General features: G+C 43.4%; 1 protein-coding gene across 1 annotated transcript in view; it reads left to right on the top strand.

Annotated features, from left to right (window-relative positions):
* The first annotated feature begins 11,085 nt into the window (after nt 1-11,085).
* The window catches only part of SCFD2 (sec1 family domain containing 2), a 578,236-nt gene continuing 569,222 nt past the window's right edge, over nt 11,086-20,099 (top strand). The window contains exon 1 of the mRNA XM_075859720.1: nt 11,086-12,000. Coding sequence (XP_075715835.1) covers nt 11,214-12,000 — 787 coding nt within the window. The 5' untranslated portion in view covers nt 11,086-11,213. The remainder of the gene's footprint in view (nt 12,001-20,099) is intronic.

The raw sequence follows: 20,099 nt of genomic DNA, 5'->3' as shown, positions 1-20,099 counted from the left end.
GTACGCCAAGTTGGAGAAGTACGTGTTTGAGAAAAATGCTCTACCCTTTCTGGGCTACATCATCTCGGAGCAAAGCCTCAAGATGGATCCTGAGAAGGTAAAGGCCATCCTGGAATGGCCACGCCCTCAAGGCTTGAGGCCCATATAGCGCTTCCTGGGATTCGCTAATTTCTGCAGACAGTTCATTCCAAACTTCTCCTCACTGACATGTCCTATCTCTACCCTCACCAAGAAAGGCATGAACGCCGAGGTGTGGACCCCTGAGGAGGAATACGCATTTAATAGCCTGAAGAGTGCCTTCACATCAGCCTCTATTCTCCAATATCCAGATGTATCTTGACAGTTCTCGTTGGAGGTGGACGCCCGGTGCTGGTGCACTCCTGTTCCAGAGAGGTTCCAAGGGCAAGACTACACCGTGTTCCAAATTATTATGCACACTGGATTTAAGTGTAATAAACATTTAATTATTAGTTTATCAATTAACCCCTTAAGGACACAGCCTGTTTTGGCCTTCAGGACACAGCCGATTTTTGCAAATCTGACATGTGTCACTTTATGTGGTAATAACTCCGGAATGCTTTTGCCTATCCAAGCGATTCTGAGATTGTTTTCTCGTGACATGTTGTACTCTATGATACTGAAAAAATTTTGTCGTTAAATTCAATATTTATTTGTAAAAAACACCAAAATTTAGAGAAAATTTGCAAAAATCTGCATTTTTCTAAATTGTAATGTATCTGCTTGTAAAACAGATCGTAATACCACACAAAATATTTACTAGTTAACATTTCCCATATGTCTACTTTATGTTTGCATCGATTTTTGAACGTGCTTTTATTTTTCCAGGACGTTACAAGGCTTAGAACTTTAGCTGCAATTTCTCGCATTTTCAAGAAAATTTCAAAAGGCTATTTTTTCAGGGACCAGTTCAGTTCTGAAGTGGCTTTGAGGGCCTTATATATTAGAAACCCCCTATAAAACACCCCATTTTAAAAACTGCACCCCTCAAAGTATTCAAAACCACATTCAGATTTTTTTTTAACCCTTTAGGCATTTCACAGGAAATAAAGCAAAGTAGAGGTGAAATTTACAAATTTCAATTTTCTTTTACTAAATTCATTTGTAATACAGTTTTTTCTGTAACACAGAAGGTTTTACCCAAGAAATGCAACTCAATATTTATTGCCCAGATTCTGCAATTTTTAGAAATATCCCACACGTGGCCCTAGTGTGGTAATGGACTGAAATACCGGCCTCAGAAGCAAAGGAGCACCTGGTGGATTTTGGGGCCTCTATTTTATTAGAATATATTTTAGGCACCATGTCAGATTTGAAGAGGTCTTGTGGTGCCAAAACAGTGGAAACTCCCCAAAAGTGACCCCATTTTGGAAACTACACCCCTCAAGGAATTTTTCAAGAGGTATAGTTAGCATTTTTAGCCCACAGGTTTTTTGCTAAATTTATTGGAACTGGTCTGTGAAAATGAAAATCTACTTTTTTTCTGAAAAAACATACAATGTTTTAGTTTTTACAAGGAATACAGGAGAAAAAGCACCCCAACATTTGTAAAGCAATGTCTCCCGATTACGCCAATACCCAACATGTGGTAATAAACTGCTGTTTGGACCCACGGCAGGGCTCAGAAGGGAACGAGGGCCATTTTGATTTTGGAGCGCAGATTTTGCTGGAATGGTTTTCGGTGCCATGTCGTGCTTGCAAAGCCCTGGAGGGGCCATAACAGTGGAAACTCCCCAATAGTGACCCCATTTTGGAAACTACCCCCCTCAAGGAATTTTTCAAGAGGTATAGTTAGCATTTTTAGCCCACAGGTTTTTTGCTAAATTTATTGGAACTGGTCTGTGAAAATGAAAATCTACTTTTTTTCTGAAAAAACATACGATGTTTTAGATTTTACAAGGAATAAAGGAGAAAAAGCACCACAACATTTGTAAAGCAATGTCTCCCGATTACGGCAATACCCCATATGTAGTAATAAACTGCTGTTTGGACCCACGGCAGGGCTCAGAAGGGAACGAGGGCCATTTGGATTTTGGAGCGCAGATTTTGCTGCATTGGTTTTCGGTGCCATGTCGTGTTTGCAAAGCCCTGGAGGGACCATAACAGTGGAAACTCCCCAAAAGTGACCCCATTTTGGAAACTACACCCCTCAAGGAATTTTTCTAGGGGTATAGTTAGCATTTTGACCCTACACGGTTTTTGCTGAACTTATGGGAATTATGCCGTGAAATTGAAAATCTAAATTTTTTTCTAATAAAATGTCGTTTTAGCTCAGATTTTTTCATTTTTACAATAGATAAAGGAAAAAAAACACCCCAATATTTGTAAAGCAAACTCTTCTGAGCACAGCAATACCCCATATGTGGTAATAAACTGCTGTTTGGACACATGGCGGAAGTTAGAAAATACGGAGCGCCATTTGACTTTTGGAGCTCGAGTTTTACTGGAATGGTTTGCGGCCCCATGTCACATTTGCAGAGCCACTGAGGGGCCAAAATAGTGCAAACTCGGCAAAAGTGACCCCATTTGGGAAACTATACCCCTCGTGGAATTTATCTAGCGGTATAGTGAGCATTTTGACCCCACAGTTTTTTTGCTGAATTATTGGAATTATGCAGTGAAAATGAAAATCTACATTCTTTCCACTAAAATGTTGATTTTTTTTCATTTTCACAAGGAATAAAGGAGAAAAAGCGCCCCAACAATTGTAAACCAATTTCTCCCGAGTACGGCAATACCCCATATGTGGTTATAAACTGCTGCTTGGATACACCACAGGGCTCAGAATGGCAGGAGTGCTACTTGGCATGTAGATTTTGGAAACTATACCCCTCAGGGTAATCATCTAGTGGTGTACTGAGCATTTTGATCCCACAGGTGTTTCATAGATTGTATTAGAATGAGGCAGTGAAAATGAAAAATAATTTTTTTTTCCCCAAAAATATGTAGTTTTGCACCCAATTTTTTTTCCACAAGGGGTAATATTAGAAAAAAACACACATAATTTGTTACCCAATTTCTCCCGAGTACGGCAATACCCCATGTGTGGCCCTAAACTGCTGTTTGGGCACATGGCAGAGCTCAAAATGGAAGGAGTGCCATGTGGCTTTTAGAGCACCGATTTTGCTGGACTGGTGTATGGGCGCCATGTCGCATTTGCAGAGCGTTCTTAGGTACCAGAGTAGAGTGTAAAACCCTGAGAAGTGACCCCATTTTGTAAACTACACCACTCATGGCATTTATCATTTGCCTGGATATATGACAGGGCTTAGGCGTGAAAGGCGCATGTGAGACCTATTTTGGTGATTTTCGCAGCATTAGCCCACAACGGCAGGGCTCTGATGTCAAATAGTAAAACAAACCCCCAAGTAGTTACCCCCATTTTGGAAACTGCACCCCTGAAGGCATTTTATTAACGGGTGTAGTGACCATTTTGACCACACAGGGTTTTTTTTTTCTATAATAAATGAATGCTCAGTGGATGGTGCAAAGTGAAAATTGCAAATTTCCACAGGTATATGCCATTTTAGTGCACAATATTTTGTGCCCAGTTCATGCCACTGAAGACTAATACCTCAAACTGTTAAGCGGGTTCTCCCGGGTATGGCGATGCCATATATGTGGACGTAAACTGCCCGTTGGGCACGCTGTGGGGCTCAGTAGGGAGAGGCGCCATTTGGCTTTTGGAGCGTGGATTTTGCTTAGTGGCAGTTTTGTTTGGGGTTTCGCTGGTATTTCAGTTATGATGTCGGGGCATATGTAAGCTGTGCGGAGTACATCAGGGGCATAATAAGAGGGTGTAATAATGGGGTAAATAAATAATAATCCGCAGATATGTGGCCGGTGTCGCACTGATAAATGGTGCCAGATCTTATCCGCTTTTGGACACTCTGCACATTTTGCATCGCCATATTCTGAGAGCCAGAACGTCTTTATTTTTTCATCACCGGAGCCGTGTGAGGGCTTATTTGTTGCGGGACAATCTGTAGATTTCAATGGTACCATTTTGGGGTACATGCGATTTTTTTGATCACTTTGTATTTTATTTTTTTGGCAAGAAAGGTGACCAAAAACCTGCAATTCTGATGTTTTTTATAAAAAATTTTTACATCGTTCGCCATGCGCTATTAATGACAATTTTACTTTATTCTGCGGGTCGGTACGATTACGGCGATACCAGATGTATATAGTTTCTCTTATGCTTTGCAGCGTCTGCACGATAAAATCACTTGTTTCAAATTAATTTTTTATGTCACCAGATTCTGAGAGCCATAACTTTTTTATTTTTCCGTCAAAAAAGCTGCGGGAGGGCTTGTTTTTTGCGGGACGGGCTTCAGTTTTTAATGGTATCATTTTGGGGTACATGCAACTTTTAGATCCCTTTTTTTATTCTGTTTTGCGAGGGGTAGTGACTAACAAACAGCGATTCTGGAATTGTTTTTTATTAAAAATTTTTACGGTGTTCACCATACGGGTAAAATAGCGTGATATTTTTATAGTTTGGGTCGTTACGGACGCGGTGATACCACATCTGTGTACTTTCTGTGTTTTTCTGTTTTTCCTATAATAAAAGACTTATTATAGGAAAAAAGGCTGTTAGTGTTTTTTGCAACTTATTTTTTTCATGAAACGTATTTTTTTTTAACTTTTTTACAACATTTTTATTAACTTGTTTTACCTTTTTTTTGTGTCCCACTAGGGAACTTGAAGGCATGAAGCCCTGATCGCTATTCTAATACACTGCACTACCTACATAGTGCAGTGTATTAGAGCTGTCAGCTATTCACTGACAGCAAGCCTATTAGGCTTCGCCTCCCGGCGGGGCCTAATAGGCTTCCATACTAGGAAGCGATTGTTAGGCTATGGTTGACATAGCAACCATCGGAACACCCGCGTGTGCCGATGGTTGTCATTAGCAACCATAGCGTGCGGTCTAATCACTTAGATGCAGCGATAGCTGCATCTAAGGGGTTAATCGGCCGGATCGGAGCCTAGCTCCGGTCCTGGCCGTTAGAGCACGATGTCAGCTGTGACAAACATCTGACACCCGCGCCCGTGGCAACCATCGTGGTTGCCGACAGGCTACAAGACACTTCGATGCATCGATCGCGTTGATCGATGCATCGAAGGGGTTAATCGGCCGGATCGGAGCCTAGCTCCGGTCCTGGCCGTTACAGAGGGGTGCCGGACATCTGATTACCGGCGGTGATAGCGCTGGCTCAAGATGTGCCAGCGCCATCACATACCTTACGTCATGGAGCTGTGATTGGTCAGTCTGCTTTGACTGACCAATGACAGCGATCGCCGGCAGGAGACCGCTGTGAATGGTCCCCTGCCGTCTTACTGTGCCGGTCAACTGTCATAAACAGTTGACGGCCCAGTTTTGTCACCTTGTCATTTGACAGGGTGACAGTTTTTAGCCAGGACGCACCGGTACGTCCCTGTGCCTTAAAGCACTTCAATGCAGGACGTACCGGTGCGTCCTGGTGCGTTAAGGGGTTAAACTCATGGATGGTATTGTGTCTTAGGGCTCTTTGGATCATTGTAATCAATCTCAGACACCTGTGATAATTAGTTTGCGAGGTGTGCCCAATCAAAGGAAAACTACTTAAGAAGGATGTTCCACATTATTAAGCAGGCCACAGGTTTCAAGCAATATGGGAAAGAAAAAGCATCTCTCTGCTGCCGTAAAGCGTGAAATAGTGCAATACCTTGGACAAGGTATGAAAACATTGGATATTTCAAGAAAACTTAAGCGTGATCATCGTACTGTGAAAAGATTTGTGGCTGATTCAGAGCACAGACAGGTTTGTTCAGATAAAGGCATAATGAGGAAGGTTTCTGGCAGACAAATTAATAGGATTAGGAGAGCAGCTGCTAAAATGCTATTGCAAAGCAGCAAACAGGTATTTGAAGCCGCTGGTGCCTCTGGAGTCCCGCGAACCTCAAGGTGTAGGATCCTCTAGAGGTTTGCAAGTGTGCATAAAGCTATTACTCGGCCACCCCTAAACAATGCTCACAAGCAGAAACGGTTGCAGTGGGCTCAGAAATACATGAAGACTAATTTTCAAACCGTGTTGTTTACTGATGAGTGCCGTGCAACCCTGGATGGTTCAGATGGATGGAGAAGTGGATGGTTGGTGAATGGCCACCATGTCCCAAGAAGGCTGCGACGTCAGCAAGGAGGTGGCGGAGTCATGTTTTGGGCTGGAATCATGGGGAGAAAGCTGGTAGGCCCCTTTAGGGTCCCTGACGGTGTGAAAATGACCTCTGCAAAGTACGTAGAGTTTATGACTGACCACTATCTTCCGTGGTACAAAAAGAAGAACCATGCCTTCCGTAGCAAAATTATCTTCATGCATGACAATGCACCATCTCATGCTGCAAAGAATACCTCTGTGTCATTGGCTGCTATGGGCATAAAAGGAGAGAAACTCATGGTGTGGCCCCCATGTTCCCCTGACCTCAACCCTATTGAGAACCTTTGGAGCATCCTCAAGCAAAATATCTATGAGGGTGGGAGGCAGTTCACATCAAAACAGAAGCTCTGGGAGGCTGTTCTGACATCCTGCAAAGATATTCAAGCAGAAACTGTCCAAATACTCACAAATTCAATGGATGCAAGAATTGTGAAGTTGATATCAAAGAAGGGGTCCTATGTTAACATGTAACTTGGCCTGCTAAGTTTTTTTTGATTGAAAGAGCTTTTGATTTCTGTAAATATGGCCTCCTGATGCTGCAAATTCAACAAATTACCATTTTAGTTCTCTTTACAACCTTTAAAATGTTTTGATCTCTGTTGTGCATAATAATTTGAAACAGTGCATTTTGAGTTTTTTACGTCTAAAAAAAAAATCTGTTATCATTAGGAGATTTGTTCAATAAAATTAGCATTATACTCCAACGGTTGATGGCTTGAAGATTATACTGACTGTCATTTGCATCGACTATTTAGGAAAATCAGCGAAAAATAACATTTGCATAATAATTTGGAACGCGGTGTATATACAGTTAGGTCCAGAATTATTTGGACAGTGACACAATCTAAATGATTTGGGCTCTGCATTCCACCACATTGGATTTTAAATGAAACAACTAAGATGCAATTGAAGTGTAGACTTTCAGGTTTAATCCAAAGGGTTGAACAAAAATATCCTGTGAAACGTTTAGGAATTGCAACCATTTTTCTGCACAGCCTCCTCATTTCAGAGGCTCAATAGTAATTGGACAAATTAACATTATCATAAATAAAACGTTTTTTTTTTTTAATATACTTTGTAGAGAATCCTTTGAACGCAATGACTGCCTGAAGTCTGGAACCCATGGGCATCACCAAACGCTGGGTTTCCTCCTTTGTGATGCTTTGTCAGGACTTTACTGCAGCTGTCTTCAGTTGTTGCTTGTTTGTGGGTCTTTCTGCCTTAAGTTTTGTCTTAAGTGAAATGCATGCTCGATCGGGGTGAGATCTGGTGATTGACTTGGCCATTGCAGAATATTCCACTTCTTTACCTTAAAAAAAACTCCTGAGTTGCTTTCGCAGCATGTTTTGGGTCATTGTCCATCTGTACTGTGAAGCGACGTCTAATCAACCTTGCTGCATTTGGTTGAATTTGAGCAGAAAGTATATCCTTGAACACTTCAGAATTCATCTGGCTGCTTCTGTCTTCAATCACATCATCAATAAATACTAGCGACCCAGTGCCTTTGGCAGCCATGCATGCCCATGCTATCACATTGTCTCCACCATGTTTTACAGAGGATGTGGTGTGCTTTGGATCATGAGGCTCACCAAGCTTTCTCCATACTTTTTTCCTCCCATCATTCTGGTACAGGTTGATCTTAGTTTTATCTGTCCAAAGAATACTGTTCCAGAACTGGGCTGGCTTCTTTAGATGATGTTTGGCAAAGTCTAATCTGGCCTTTCTATTTTTGAGGCTGATTAATGGTTTTGACCTTGTGGTGAACCCTCTGTATTTGCTCTCATGAAGTTTTCTCTTTATGGTAGACTTAGATACTGATACACCTACTTCCAGGAGAGTGGTCTTCACTTGGGTAGATGTTGTGAAGGGGTTTTTCTTCACCATAGAAAGGATTCTGCGATCATCCACCACTGTTGTCTTCTGTGGATGTCCAGGCCTTTTGGAGTTCACAAGAAGACCAGTGCGCTCTTCTTTTTTCCAAGAATGTACCAAACTGTTGATTTGGCCACTCCTAATATTTGTGCTATCTCTCTGATGGATTTCTTCATTTTTTTTCAGCCTAACGATGGTCTGTTTCACTTGCATTGAGAGCTCCTTTGACCTCATATTGTGGGTTCACAGCAACAGCTTCCAAATGCAAATGCCACACCTAGAATCAACTCCAGACCTTTTACCTGCTTAATTGATGATGGATTAACAAGGGAATAGCCCATGCAGTCCATTAAATAGCTTTTGAGATAATTGTCCAATTACCTTAGATCCCTTGAAAAAGAGGCAGCTACATATTAAAGAGATGTAATTCCTAAACCATTCCTCAAATTAGAATGTAAATACCCTTAAAGGGAATGTGTCGCTAGAAAAATATATATATTGTTTTTAGTTAAACTGTTAGTATATAAATGATTACACAATGTTCTAATTTTTTTCCTATAATTCAGGAAATATTAATAAAAAATTAGATTCTAATTTATAACATTTCCATGTGCTGGTCACTAGAGGGAGCAATTCCCAAAATTGCAGTGTTTGCATGTGGTAAAGCAACCTCATTGCTTTATGCTGCAAAATTGGAGAAGACACACTCGCTCTAGTGTCCTCAAACGATCCCCCCTCCTTTATCCTGGCTAGTGCCCGGAGAAAGGAGGGGGTTGAATGTTCAAACCTCCTACACTGTGTGCCGCCATTTTTTGAGCGAATGCACAGTGTCGGAGGATTAGATACAGTGGTAATCACACAGTATAGCACGAACATACACACACATCACATACACAAACATAACTTACCTGCTCCTGCCTTCGCTGTCGCCTCCGCTCCTAGTCCTTGCGTCTGCGCTGCCTTGAACATATGGCCGGAAGCCGGGACCGGAAGTTGTCATCTTACTGTCCGGCCGCGGCTTCTGATGCACATGAAAATGGCGCCGGATGTCGCTCTGCCGAAGACCTTCCTTTTGGACTGTGTGGGAGCGGCGCATGCGCCGTTCCCACACAGACGGCGTACGCTATAGTGAATGGAACGGCTCTCGTTCGCATTCTCTATGGGGATGTATGTGCCGTATTCCATCTCTGTATGTGTCGTTAATCGACACATAGTGATAAAAAAAAATTGGCAGCCCCCATAGAGAAGTAAAAGAAAGAAAAAAGTACAACACAAAAACACAAATAAATAAAATTTATTTTAGTGACATACTAAAAGCAATAACATATAAAAAAAAAAAATTCTTGACACCTTCCCTTTAAATTAAAGCTGAGAGTCTGCACTTTAAGCCCATATTGATTATATTCAATATGTTTTGGTAAACAGCTAAAATGCCAAAATTTGTGTCACTGTCCAAATAATTCTGGACCTAACTGTATGTACTGAGCTTGGTTCTGGCATTGTATGTATGTACAGAGCTTGAATCTAGTGCTGTATTTATGTACAGAGCTTTGTTCTGTTGCCGTATTTATGTACTGAGCTCTGTTCTAGTGCTGTATTTATGTATTGAGCTTGGTTCTGTGGATTTATATATGTATTGAGCTTGGTTCTGGTACTGTGTTTATGTACTGAGCTTGGTTCTGGTATTGTATATATGTCAGAGAATGGTTCTAGTGCTGTAATTATAAAGGATATATTTATAATAACAAAATCGCAGGGCAGAGGGAATTGTTGCAATTCATTGTCTATTTAATGGGAACTAGTTTTAACCCCTTGAACCGCCACCATGCAGTAATACATAACCTGACAATATTTCCAAGCATTCCCTTGTATGCTTTTTTCAGAAGCAGCAAAATCTATATATATTTTTGAATCTGAAAATTAAGCTTCTTTTAATTTGAAACTTATTTTGTGGCTTTTCTTGTGTCAATGGAAAATCAGCTACAAAAACGCCTCAAGATGTGACATGCTACTTCTTTTTACGAGGCTTTGTTTTACGAGGCGTTTTTTGAATTCAGCAGTGTAAAAATAATCCTCATCTGAACAGCGTAAAAAAACGCTCCGTGGGAGCGAAACGCCGTTTTTTCCATTGAAACCAAAGGGCAGATGCTTGGAGGGATTCAGCCTCTGTATTTTAACTGTTTTCAGCTGAAAATATGCCATGTAAACATACCCTTTCTGTGACTGAGACGTCTTTTGAGGAATACAGCACAGCTACTGAACTACCCCAGGTTGTACATGACATAATTCACGTTGTGGAAAGCTTTTTATTGAATTAGTCACATGGAAAAGCTCCACCCAGCATGTTTTTTTGCAACAAAAAGTAGTAGGGGTCATTCCCGCCAATGCACTTACACCATAAACCTTGTGTAATTGCATATCTAAATAAGGATTTGAAGGTGTTCATGTCGCACCAGGTTTTCGTATGGGTGCATGCGTAGGGGCCCAACCCGTATAGTATAAGCAAAGCTACTATGCACACCAAGAGTCGTTATCCAAAGGTTAATTTTAATATTAATAGTTATGCCAGTGTAATGGCGCTTAGTGTATGGCGGCTTGCCGCTAGTAGAGCGCCTCCACTAAGCGCCATTACGCAGGACCCAGGATATCACAGTGCCTGATGAAGGTCAGAGACATGACCGAAACGTTGCACTGATACTGGCATAACTATTAATATTAAAATCAACCTTTGGATAACGACTCTTGGTGTGCATAGTACCTTTTCTTATTGCATATATAAATAAATTACTGTTGAATTAAAAAAAAAAAATAATAAAGTTATAATTATTTTTTTTTTAGCTACCTGAATCAGGAAAAAGTGTTGTGTAAATAAAGTTACCTGCCAAAAAAAAAAAAAAAGTCATAGGTAGGGTAGTTGCTGATACCAGTTCATTAATCAGGGCACTGTATTATGAGAGCCGAACGCTGATTGGTTGCTATTAGCAATCTCGCCACACCTGCATGATAGTACGGCACTATCATCCCCCGTGACATTGTTGGGTATGACGTATATTGTGTGCGTCCCCAGTGTTGTGACACGTCATCAGCAGGCAGCTGTCAGAGTGGAACCGGCGTGTTGTCACTATGGCGAGTGGAGCAGGGCTGACGTCGTTCAGTCAGAAAGTATGGGAGCCAGTACTTGCTAAGTCCCGGCGGGCTGTTGTGTTTATGGACGAGGCTTGCGCGGAGATTCTGCACTGGTGCGGCGGAGCCGAGCTCCTACTGGCCGCTGGAGCGCTTAACATCAAGGAGTTCTCCAGCTTCGAGTCCGGTAGCCCCAGCCAGCCCAAGGCTGTTTTCGTAGTGAGCAGCCCATTGCGGGGCCGGGCACTGGACGTGATCAGGGATGTGGTGAGCCAGAGCTCCTTCCAGTACTGCATAGTGGTGACTGCGGTGAGCCCAGGGGAGGCTGACGGTAGGATTGTCCATGAGCAGCTGGAGGAGAAGCTGTGTGAATGGATGGGGAACATGGGCTACACTGCTGAGGTCTTATGGGCTCCCATTCTGCTAGCCCCTATCAGTCCTTATCTCCTCCTGGCTCCGGCTTTCCATTCCCTTTTCCCTCTCCTGCCTGGACAAGACCTTCAGTCTCTGAACCGCAGCCGACCTGACAAGAAGAGGTTTCCTGGGTTAGGGGATGTGGACTTCCCATCACTTCCTCAGGAGCTGCAGATTCTCATCAAGAACTTAGTGTCTGGACTCAATAACATAATGGAAGGCATTGGAGTGCGGGAAGAGTGCTTCTCTGTGGGATATCTCAGCAGAACCATTGCTGGAGAACTGGCCAACTATCCCCAGGCGAAACCTCGCAGGAAGACTGCCCAGAGCAAGGCGTCACTGGTCTTCGTAGACCGGATGCTGGACGTTACTGGTATGAGGACCTTATTAAGACGTTATGTAGCATAGGCATAGCTTCAAGCTCCCAGTGCAAAAGTTATACCCAGGCCAACCCCTCAGCCACTGACCTCACATACTGAAGTGTCGTGACATCACATACTGACGTGTCGTGACATCATGCTGCAGTGTCATCGAGAGAGCTCTGCCCGCTGTAACATAGCTATTTGCATTTTTCCTGTCATCATCACGTGCTATGGCAACACTGTTCTCGAATATGAAGGTGAAGCTATGGGCACCAAACAATAAGGAAGGTGCATTGGCTAACAAATGTAATCTCTGGTGCTGCGCCACTGTTGTTTGTTTTCTTTTAGGTTTTCCTTAGTCAAAAGCAGAATTTGAGATGCCTGACTGCTGCCTATAGTTCAATCCTCTATTGGTGATATTTGACTTTATTTTATATATATATATATATATATATATATATATATATATATAATTTTTTTTTTTTTTTTTTTTTCTTCTTCAGTGGATACAATGGGAAGCACATAGTGACACACAGAACTATTTGGACAGCCGAATCCATACAAATGCAGCATTTACAGACATTGTGGTCCATGTTGATTAAAACATCTACTAAGAATGAAACCGAGGGAGAGAGAATCCTGCCTGGTTTATAGTCTGAGGCAGGTTTGGACAAATCTTCCTCCGTTGTAAGGCCCCACACGACCGTAAAATCGTATGTAATTGCGAACCCAATAATTTCTACGGCTGGCGGACACTTTCCCGTATATTTACGGGAAGGTGTTCGTGCCGTAGAAACCTTCCGTAAAAAATAAGACATGTCCTATTTTACGGACCGTGCCCCTGTACTTTATAATGGGAACGCGGACCGCAACTGCAGATGGCTCTCTCCACGGCCGGCTGTGCCCTTAATTATGGGCCATGATTACGGGCATGGTCTTGTGCATGGGGCCTAAGTATGGGTTCACGCTGTGCATTTTTAACATGCGTGTTTTTTTGTTAGATAAACTCCCATTGAGACACAAGGGACTTTATCAACAAAAAAAACTGCATGCTAAAAACAGTGTGAACCCAGCTTAAGAGGCAGTATTGATGTGGTCTGCAGAAACTGTAAGGCCTCATTTACACGAGCGTAATATACGCGCGTGCTTTTCACGCGTGTCGTATGCACCTATATTACTCTATGGGGCAGTGCAGACAATGCGTGAATTTTGCGCAGCGCGAGTGCATTGCGTAAAACTCACGACATGTTCTATAATCGTGCGTTTTTCTCGCATCACGAACCCATTGAAGTCAATGGGTGCGTGAAAACCACGAAGGTCGCACGGAAGCACTTCCGTGTGAACTCGTGATTCGCGCAAGAGCTGTCAAACTGAATGTAAACAGAAAGCACCACGTGCTTTTCTGTTTACAAACATCCGAACGGAGTGTCTTAGAGATGAGCGAACCGAACTTTACCGGGTTCGGCCGAATTCGTTTTGACCGAACCCGGCAGGAGACAGTCACTGTCCAGGGTGCTGAAAGAGTTAAACTGGTTCAGCACCCTGGACAGTGACTTCCGATCCCAATATACGTGAACGTGTAAAAAAAAAAAAAGTTCTGACTTACCGATAACTCCCGGCTTCTTCTTCCAGTCTGACCTCCCGGGATGACAATTCAGTCCAAGTGACAGCTGCAGCCAATCACAAGCCAAGCACAGGCTGCAGCTGTCACATGGACTGCCGCGTCATCCAGGGAGGTGGGGCCAGATGTCAAGAGAGGCGTGTCACCAAGGACGCGTCACTAAGGACGCGTCACCAAGGCAACGGCCGGGAAGTTCTCGGTAAGTACGAACCTCTTTTTTTTTTAAACAGGTTACTCGATATGGTGATCGGAATTCACTGTCGAGGGTGCTGAAAGAGTTACTGCCGATCAGTTAACTCTTTCAGCACCCTGGACAGTGACTGACGTTGACTAGCCTCATCTCTATGATGGCGGCTGCGCGAAAATCACGCAGCCGCGCATCATACACGGGTGACACACGGAGCTGTCAAGTGCCTTTTGCGCACGCAAAACGCTGCGTTTCTTTGCGTGCGGAAAACGCACACGCTCGTGTAAATGAGGCCTAAGGCTGGATTGACACAGGACGAAAATGCTGATGAATTTCTCTGCAGCATTTCCGCAGTGGCTTTGTTTTTGGTGCATATTTTGCTACGGCTGTCACTATTGAAAAGGCTGAAATCCGCAGTGAACGTCCATAACAGAATGAGCATGCTGCGGTTTGAAAATCCATAGCATGCTCTGATTTCTGTCCAGAAAATGTTTAAGCAGCATGTGGATGAGATTTTATAAAATCTCATCCACATGGCTGGGACTGTAATCCGCAACATTTCCGTTCTGTGTGAATAAAGTCTTAGGGCTGAGCTCACACAGTTTGGTTCCGATAGTTCGTTTAGTATTGCGATTTCGATACCAAAACGATACTTTGCCAACAGTAATGAAAAAAAAAAAAAGTTCTTCCATTTTCTGCGAGATGTGATGAATTTTGAATGTGCCTCACATTAATAGTAATTAACCCCATCATGTTTTTCAGTCATAATGTGTTAATGTGTAAGGTACATGATGGGGTTAATTACTATTAATGTGAGGAACATGGAGGTTAAATTCATCGCACCTCGCGCCTCACATTAATAAGTGAATGAAAGCAGTGTTTATTTTATTTTTTCACAGCGTACATATCATAAATGATGCAAAAAAATTGTTCTGAAGGTTATTACGGCTGCGCCAATACCCAATATGTGTATATTTTATGTAGAGACTTATTTTAATGTTTATTGTAAAAAAATGTGTATGTGTATTTTTATTTAATATTACTTTGTTTTTACTTTTTTTATTTTTAAACTTTAATGTACTGGCATAGATCTATATACCAGTACATTAGCCTGTGTACGGATAGTACACAGGCAGTTTTTAGGACGTACCCAAGTATGCCCTAACAACAGGAAATATGGTAGGACAGCCCTGGGGTCCTTCAATGGACCATGGGCTGTCTGCTCATATATGGTATGTCCCTCAATTCGCGTCACAGGGATTCCTGTGATGCGATCCAAGGGGCGCCCCCCCCCTTCTCACTTCCTCTTGAATGCTGCGGTCAGCTTTGATGGCAGCATTCAGGGGAATAGCGGCGAAGATGAGCGGTTTCTCTGATCTCCGCTGTTATAGAGCGGGGCTGTGGCTGTGTAATACAGCCATTGCCCCGCTCCAGACAACAAGTGCGCGCGGTCAGCATGAGGGGATGCGGCCGGCGCTGCTCTAATAAGCGGCGGCGCAGGCACTGAAGACAGAACATGGGGGTGTTTTGCAGTGCACCCGCCATGTTCGGTCTTCAGTGCCGCAGCTCATTAGTGCAGCGCTGGCCGCATCACATCATCCTGACCACACACGCTTGTCAGTACTCTGGAGCGGGGCAATTGCTGTATTACACAACAGCAGCCCCGCGCTCATACATCCATGTGTTACTGTACTTAGCTGTGCAGCGAAGTATCGAAATACATGAAATAACGGTATCGAACTATTTGGGGATGCACAGTAATGAAACCGTATCGAAGTTTCGATGCATCGTGCATCCCTAGTGTGTGTGTGTGTGTGTGTGTGTGTGTGTGTATATATATATATATATATATATATATATATATACACACTACCTTTCAAAAGTTTGGGGTCACCCAGACAATTTTGTGTTTTCCATGAAAACTCACAATTATATTTATCAAATGAGTTGCAAAATGACTAGAAAATATAGTCAAGACATTGACAAGGTTAGAAATAATGATTTTTATTTGAAATAATAATTTTCTCCTTCAAACTTTGCTTTCGTTAAAGAATGCTCCATTTGCAGCAATTCCAGCATTGCAGACCTTTGGCATTCTAGCTGTTAATTTGCTGAGGTATTCGGGAGAAATTTCACCCCATGCTTCCAGAAGCCCCTCCCACAAGTTGGATTGGCTTGATGCGCACTTCTTGCGTACCATACGGTCAAGCTGCTCTCACAACAGCTCTATGGGGTTGAGATCTGGTGACTGCGCTGGCCACTCCATTACAGATAGAATACCAGCTGCCTGCTTCTAGCCCTAAATAGTTCTTGCATAATTTGGAGGTGTGCTTTGGGTCATTGTCCTGTTGTAGGATGAAATTGGCTCCAATCAAGCGCTGTCCACAGGGTATGGCATGGCGTTGCAAAATGGAGTGATAGCCTTCCTTATTCAAAATCCCTTTTACCTTGTACAAATCTCCCACTTTACCAGCACCAAAGCAACCCCAGACCATCACATTACCTCCACCATGCTTGACAGATGGCGTCAGGCACTCTTCCAGCATCTTTTCAGTTCTGCGTCTCACAAATGTTCTGTGTGATCCAAACACCTCAAACTTCGATTCGTCCGTCCATAACACTTTTTTCCAATCTTCCTCTGTCCAATGTCTGTGTGCTTTTGCCCATATTAATCTTTTCCTTTTATTAGCCAGTCTCAGATATGGCTTTTTCTTTGCCACTCTGCACTGAAGGCCAGCATCCCGGAGTCGCCTCTTCACTGTTGACACTGGCGTTTTGCGAGTACTATTTAATGAAGCTGCCAGTTGAGGACCTGTGAGGCGTCTATTTCTCAAACTAGAGACTCTAATGTACTTGTCTTGTTGCTCAGTTGTGCAGTGGGGCCTCCCACTTCTCTTTCTACTCTGGTTAGAGCCTGTTTGTGCTGTCCTCTGAAGATTTCCTACAACGGTGTGTACTACTCCCTTCAGTTTCTTGGCAATTTCTTGCATGGAATAGCCTTCATTTCTAAGAACAAGAATAGACTGTCGAGTTTCACATGAAAGCTCTCTTTTTCTAGCCATTTCGGGAGTTTAATCGAACCCACAAATGTAATGCTCCAGATTCTCAACTAGCTCAAAGGAAGGTCCGTTTTATAGCTCCTTTAAACAGCAAAAATGTTTACAGCGGTGCTAACATAATTGCACAAGGGTTTTCAAGTGTTTTCTAATCATCCATTAGCCTTCTAACACAGTTAGCAAACACAATGTACCATTAGAACACTGGAGTGATGGTTGCTGGAAATGGGCCTCTATACACCTATGTAGATATTGCATTAAAAACCAGACGTTTGTAGCTAGTAAATAGTCATTTAGCACATTAACAATGTATAGAGTGTATTTCTGATTAATTTAATGTTATCTTCATTGAAAAAAAACTGCTTTTCTTTCAAAAATAAGGAAATTTCTAAGTGACCCTAAACTTTTGAACGGTAGTGTGTGTGTGTGTGTGTGTGTGTGTGTGTGTATATATATATATATATATATATAATAAAATGTGTGTGTATTGGGGATGCATGATGCATCGAAACTTCGATACCCTGAACCCTCAAACGGTTCAATACTGTTACTTCATGTATGTCAATACTAAGCTGTGCGGCCGCACAGCTTAGCATTGTAACACATGAATGTATGAGGGTTGCTGCTGTGTAATACAGCCATTGCCCTGCTCCTGAGAAGTGTGCGCGCGGTTAGCATGATGGTGCGACCAGCGCTGCACTAATGAGCGGCGTCACTGAAGACAGAACATTGCGGGCGCACTGCTAAACACCCTCATATTCTGTCTTCAGTGCCTGAGCCGCCGCTAGTTAGTGCAGCGCCAGCCGCATCATCTCATACTGACCGCGCATGCACTTATTGTCAGGAGTGGGGCAATGACTGTATTACACAGCCGCAACCCTGCTCTAACCTCGGAGATCAGAGAAATCTCTCATCTCTGCCGCTATTCCCCAGAATGCTGCGATCAAAGCTGACCGCAGCATTCAGGGGAAAATGAGAAGGGGAGATGCGCTTTGGATCACATCACAGGGAATTCCTGTGATGCGATCGAGAGCCGTACCATATATGGGCAGACAGCCCAGGGTCCATTAAAGGACCCCAGGGCTGCCTGACCATATTTCCTGTTAGGGCATACTTAGTACACAGGCAGTTGTTAGGACTTACCTATCAGTACACAGGCTAATGTACTGGCATATAGATATATGCTAGTACATTAAAGTTTAAAAGTGAAAAGAAATAATAAAGTAATGTTAAATAAAAAAAAACCACAGATTACAATAAACATTAAAATAAGTCTCGATACATATGCGACCATAATAACACATTTATAGCGTCATTCATGTTTACGCTGTTAGAAAATAAAAAACTGCTTTCACTTATTAATGTGAGGCACGAGGTATTATGAATTTTGAACCTCCATGTGCCTCACATTAATAGTAATTAACCCCCATTATGTAGCAGTAAGGGCAGCAGCAGGGTCTCCCATGATCCCCCAGTAACAGTAAGAGCAGCAGCAGGGTCTCCCATGATCCCCCAGTAGCAGTAAGAGCAGCAGCAGGGTTTCCCATGATCCCCCAGTAGCAGTAAGAGCAGCAGCAGGGTCTTCCATGATCCCCCAGTAGCAGTAAGAGCAGAAGCAGGGTCTCCCATGATCCCCGAGTAGCAGTAAGAGCAGAAGCAGGGTCTCCCATGATCCCCGAGTAGCAGTAAGAGCAGAAGCAGGGTCTCCCATGATCCCCGAGTAGCAGTAAGAGCAGAAGCAGGGTCTCCCATGATCCCCGAGTAGCCGTAAGAGCTGAAGCAGCGTCTCCCATGATCCCCTAGTAGCCGTAAGAGCAGCAGCAGGGTCTCGCATGATCCCCGAGTAGCAGTAAGAGCAGCAGCAGGGTCTCCCATGATCCCGTATCAGCAGCAGCAGGGTCTCCCATGATCCCCCAGTAGCTGTAATAGCTGCAGCAGGGTCTCCCATGATCCCCCAGTAGCAGTAATCGTAAAATAATCCGCGTGAACATACCCTTTAGGTTTCCATTAACTGATTACCAAATGCAGAATGTAATTGTGTCACGAAGGGTCTGTGGACCCACTGGGCCGTACCGCCTTGACGGTAAGGCAGCTGGCCAACAGGGAGCAGGTGAAAGTCTATAGTTCGTATAGGTACCTGTGGCAGCTCAGACAGCAGCAGGGCAGGCTCGGCTGGGACTAGGCAGCAGGTAGTCGTCAGGCGAGGTGAAGCAGGTCAGACGTGAATACAGCACAACACGACTTTGGCACGGCACAGTGCTCAACCAGGGTGGTATGGAAATGCAAGGAACTGGGACAGGTACAGGAACTGGAACAGGTAACACACTAGGAGGCCATCACACATAGACAAACTAGGGAACATAGACAAACTAGGGAACACAACAACGCTCAGGCATAGAACTAGGGGGCTGGACCCCTCTTATAGTCCAGGGTACTCACGGGTCAAAGTTCATCAATAAGGTCCGGTGCGCGCGCTGCCGCTTTAAAAGCGGCCACGAGCGTGTGTGCGCACCCTATGAGATCTGGCTGAGGTGAGTGGACGCGAGCGCTGGCGCCTCCTGAGGAGGAGGCTTGGGCCAGCGCTTGCCGACTCGCGGCTGTCAGGGGGAGAACGGAGCTGACACCCCGCATCCACGGACATTACAAATTGTGTGTTTGTCTTTCCTTGTTGTCTGAAATACAATAGTTAGGGTATGTGCACACGCAAACTCAAAAACATCTGAAAATACGGAGCTGTTTTCAAGGGAAAACCGCTCCTGATTTTGATACGCTTTTTAATCATACTCGTGTTTTTCGCAGCGTCTTTTTCGGCCGTTTTTGGAGATGTTTTTTTGCAGAGTCCATGAAAAACTTCTCCAAAAACACCTGAAGAAGTGACATGCGCTTCTTTTTCGCGGCTGTTTTTTTACGCGGCCATGCGTAAAAACGGCTGCGTAAAAAAACGGCCTGTCAGAACAGAACGCCGTTTTTTTCATTGAAATCAATGGGCAGATGTTTGGAGGCGCTCTGTTTCCGATTTTTCAGACGTTTTCGGGACATATACGGCCAGAAAAACGGCTGAAAACACTCCGTGTGAACATACCCTAAAGGTGAAGAATGATCAGAAGACAAAGCGGTTGCTGATTTTTATGAAGATTATATTATGATTTTCAAATAGACTATGTGGGTCTCTTATGAAAACATTCACTTCTTTTATAGGTGTGCACTAGCTTCACTGTCATACAGTCATGTTCCTTTAAACTAAAA

This window comes from Rhinoderma darwinii, chromosome 1 (assembly GCF_050947455.1).
Source record: "Rhinoderma darwinii isolate aRhiDar2 chromosome 1, aRhiDar2.hap1, whole genome shotgun sequence".
NCBI lineage: Eukaryota > Metazoa > Chordata > Amphibia > Anura > Rhinodermatidae > Rhinoderma > Rhinoderma darwinii.
The sequence above is the reverse complement of the archived record's forward strand: the minus strand, read 5'-3'. Positions and strand labels throughout refer to the sequence as shown.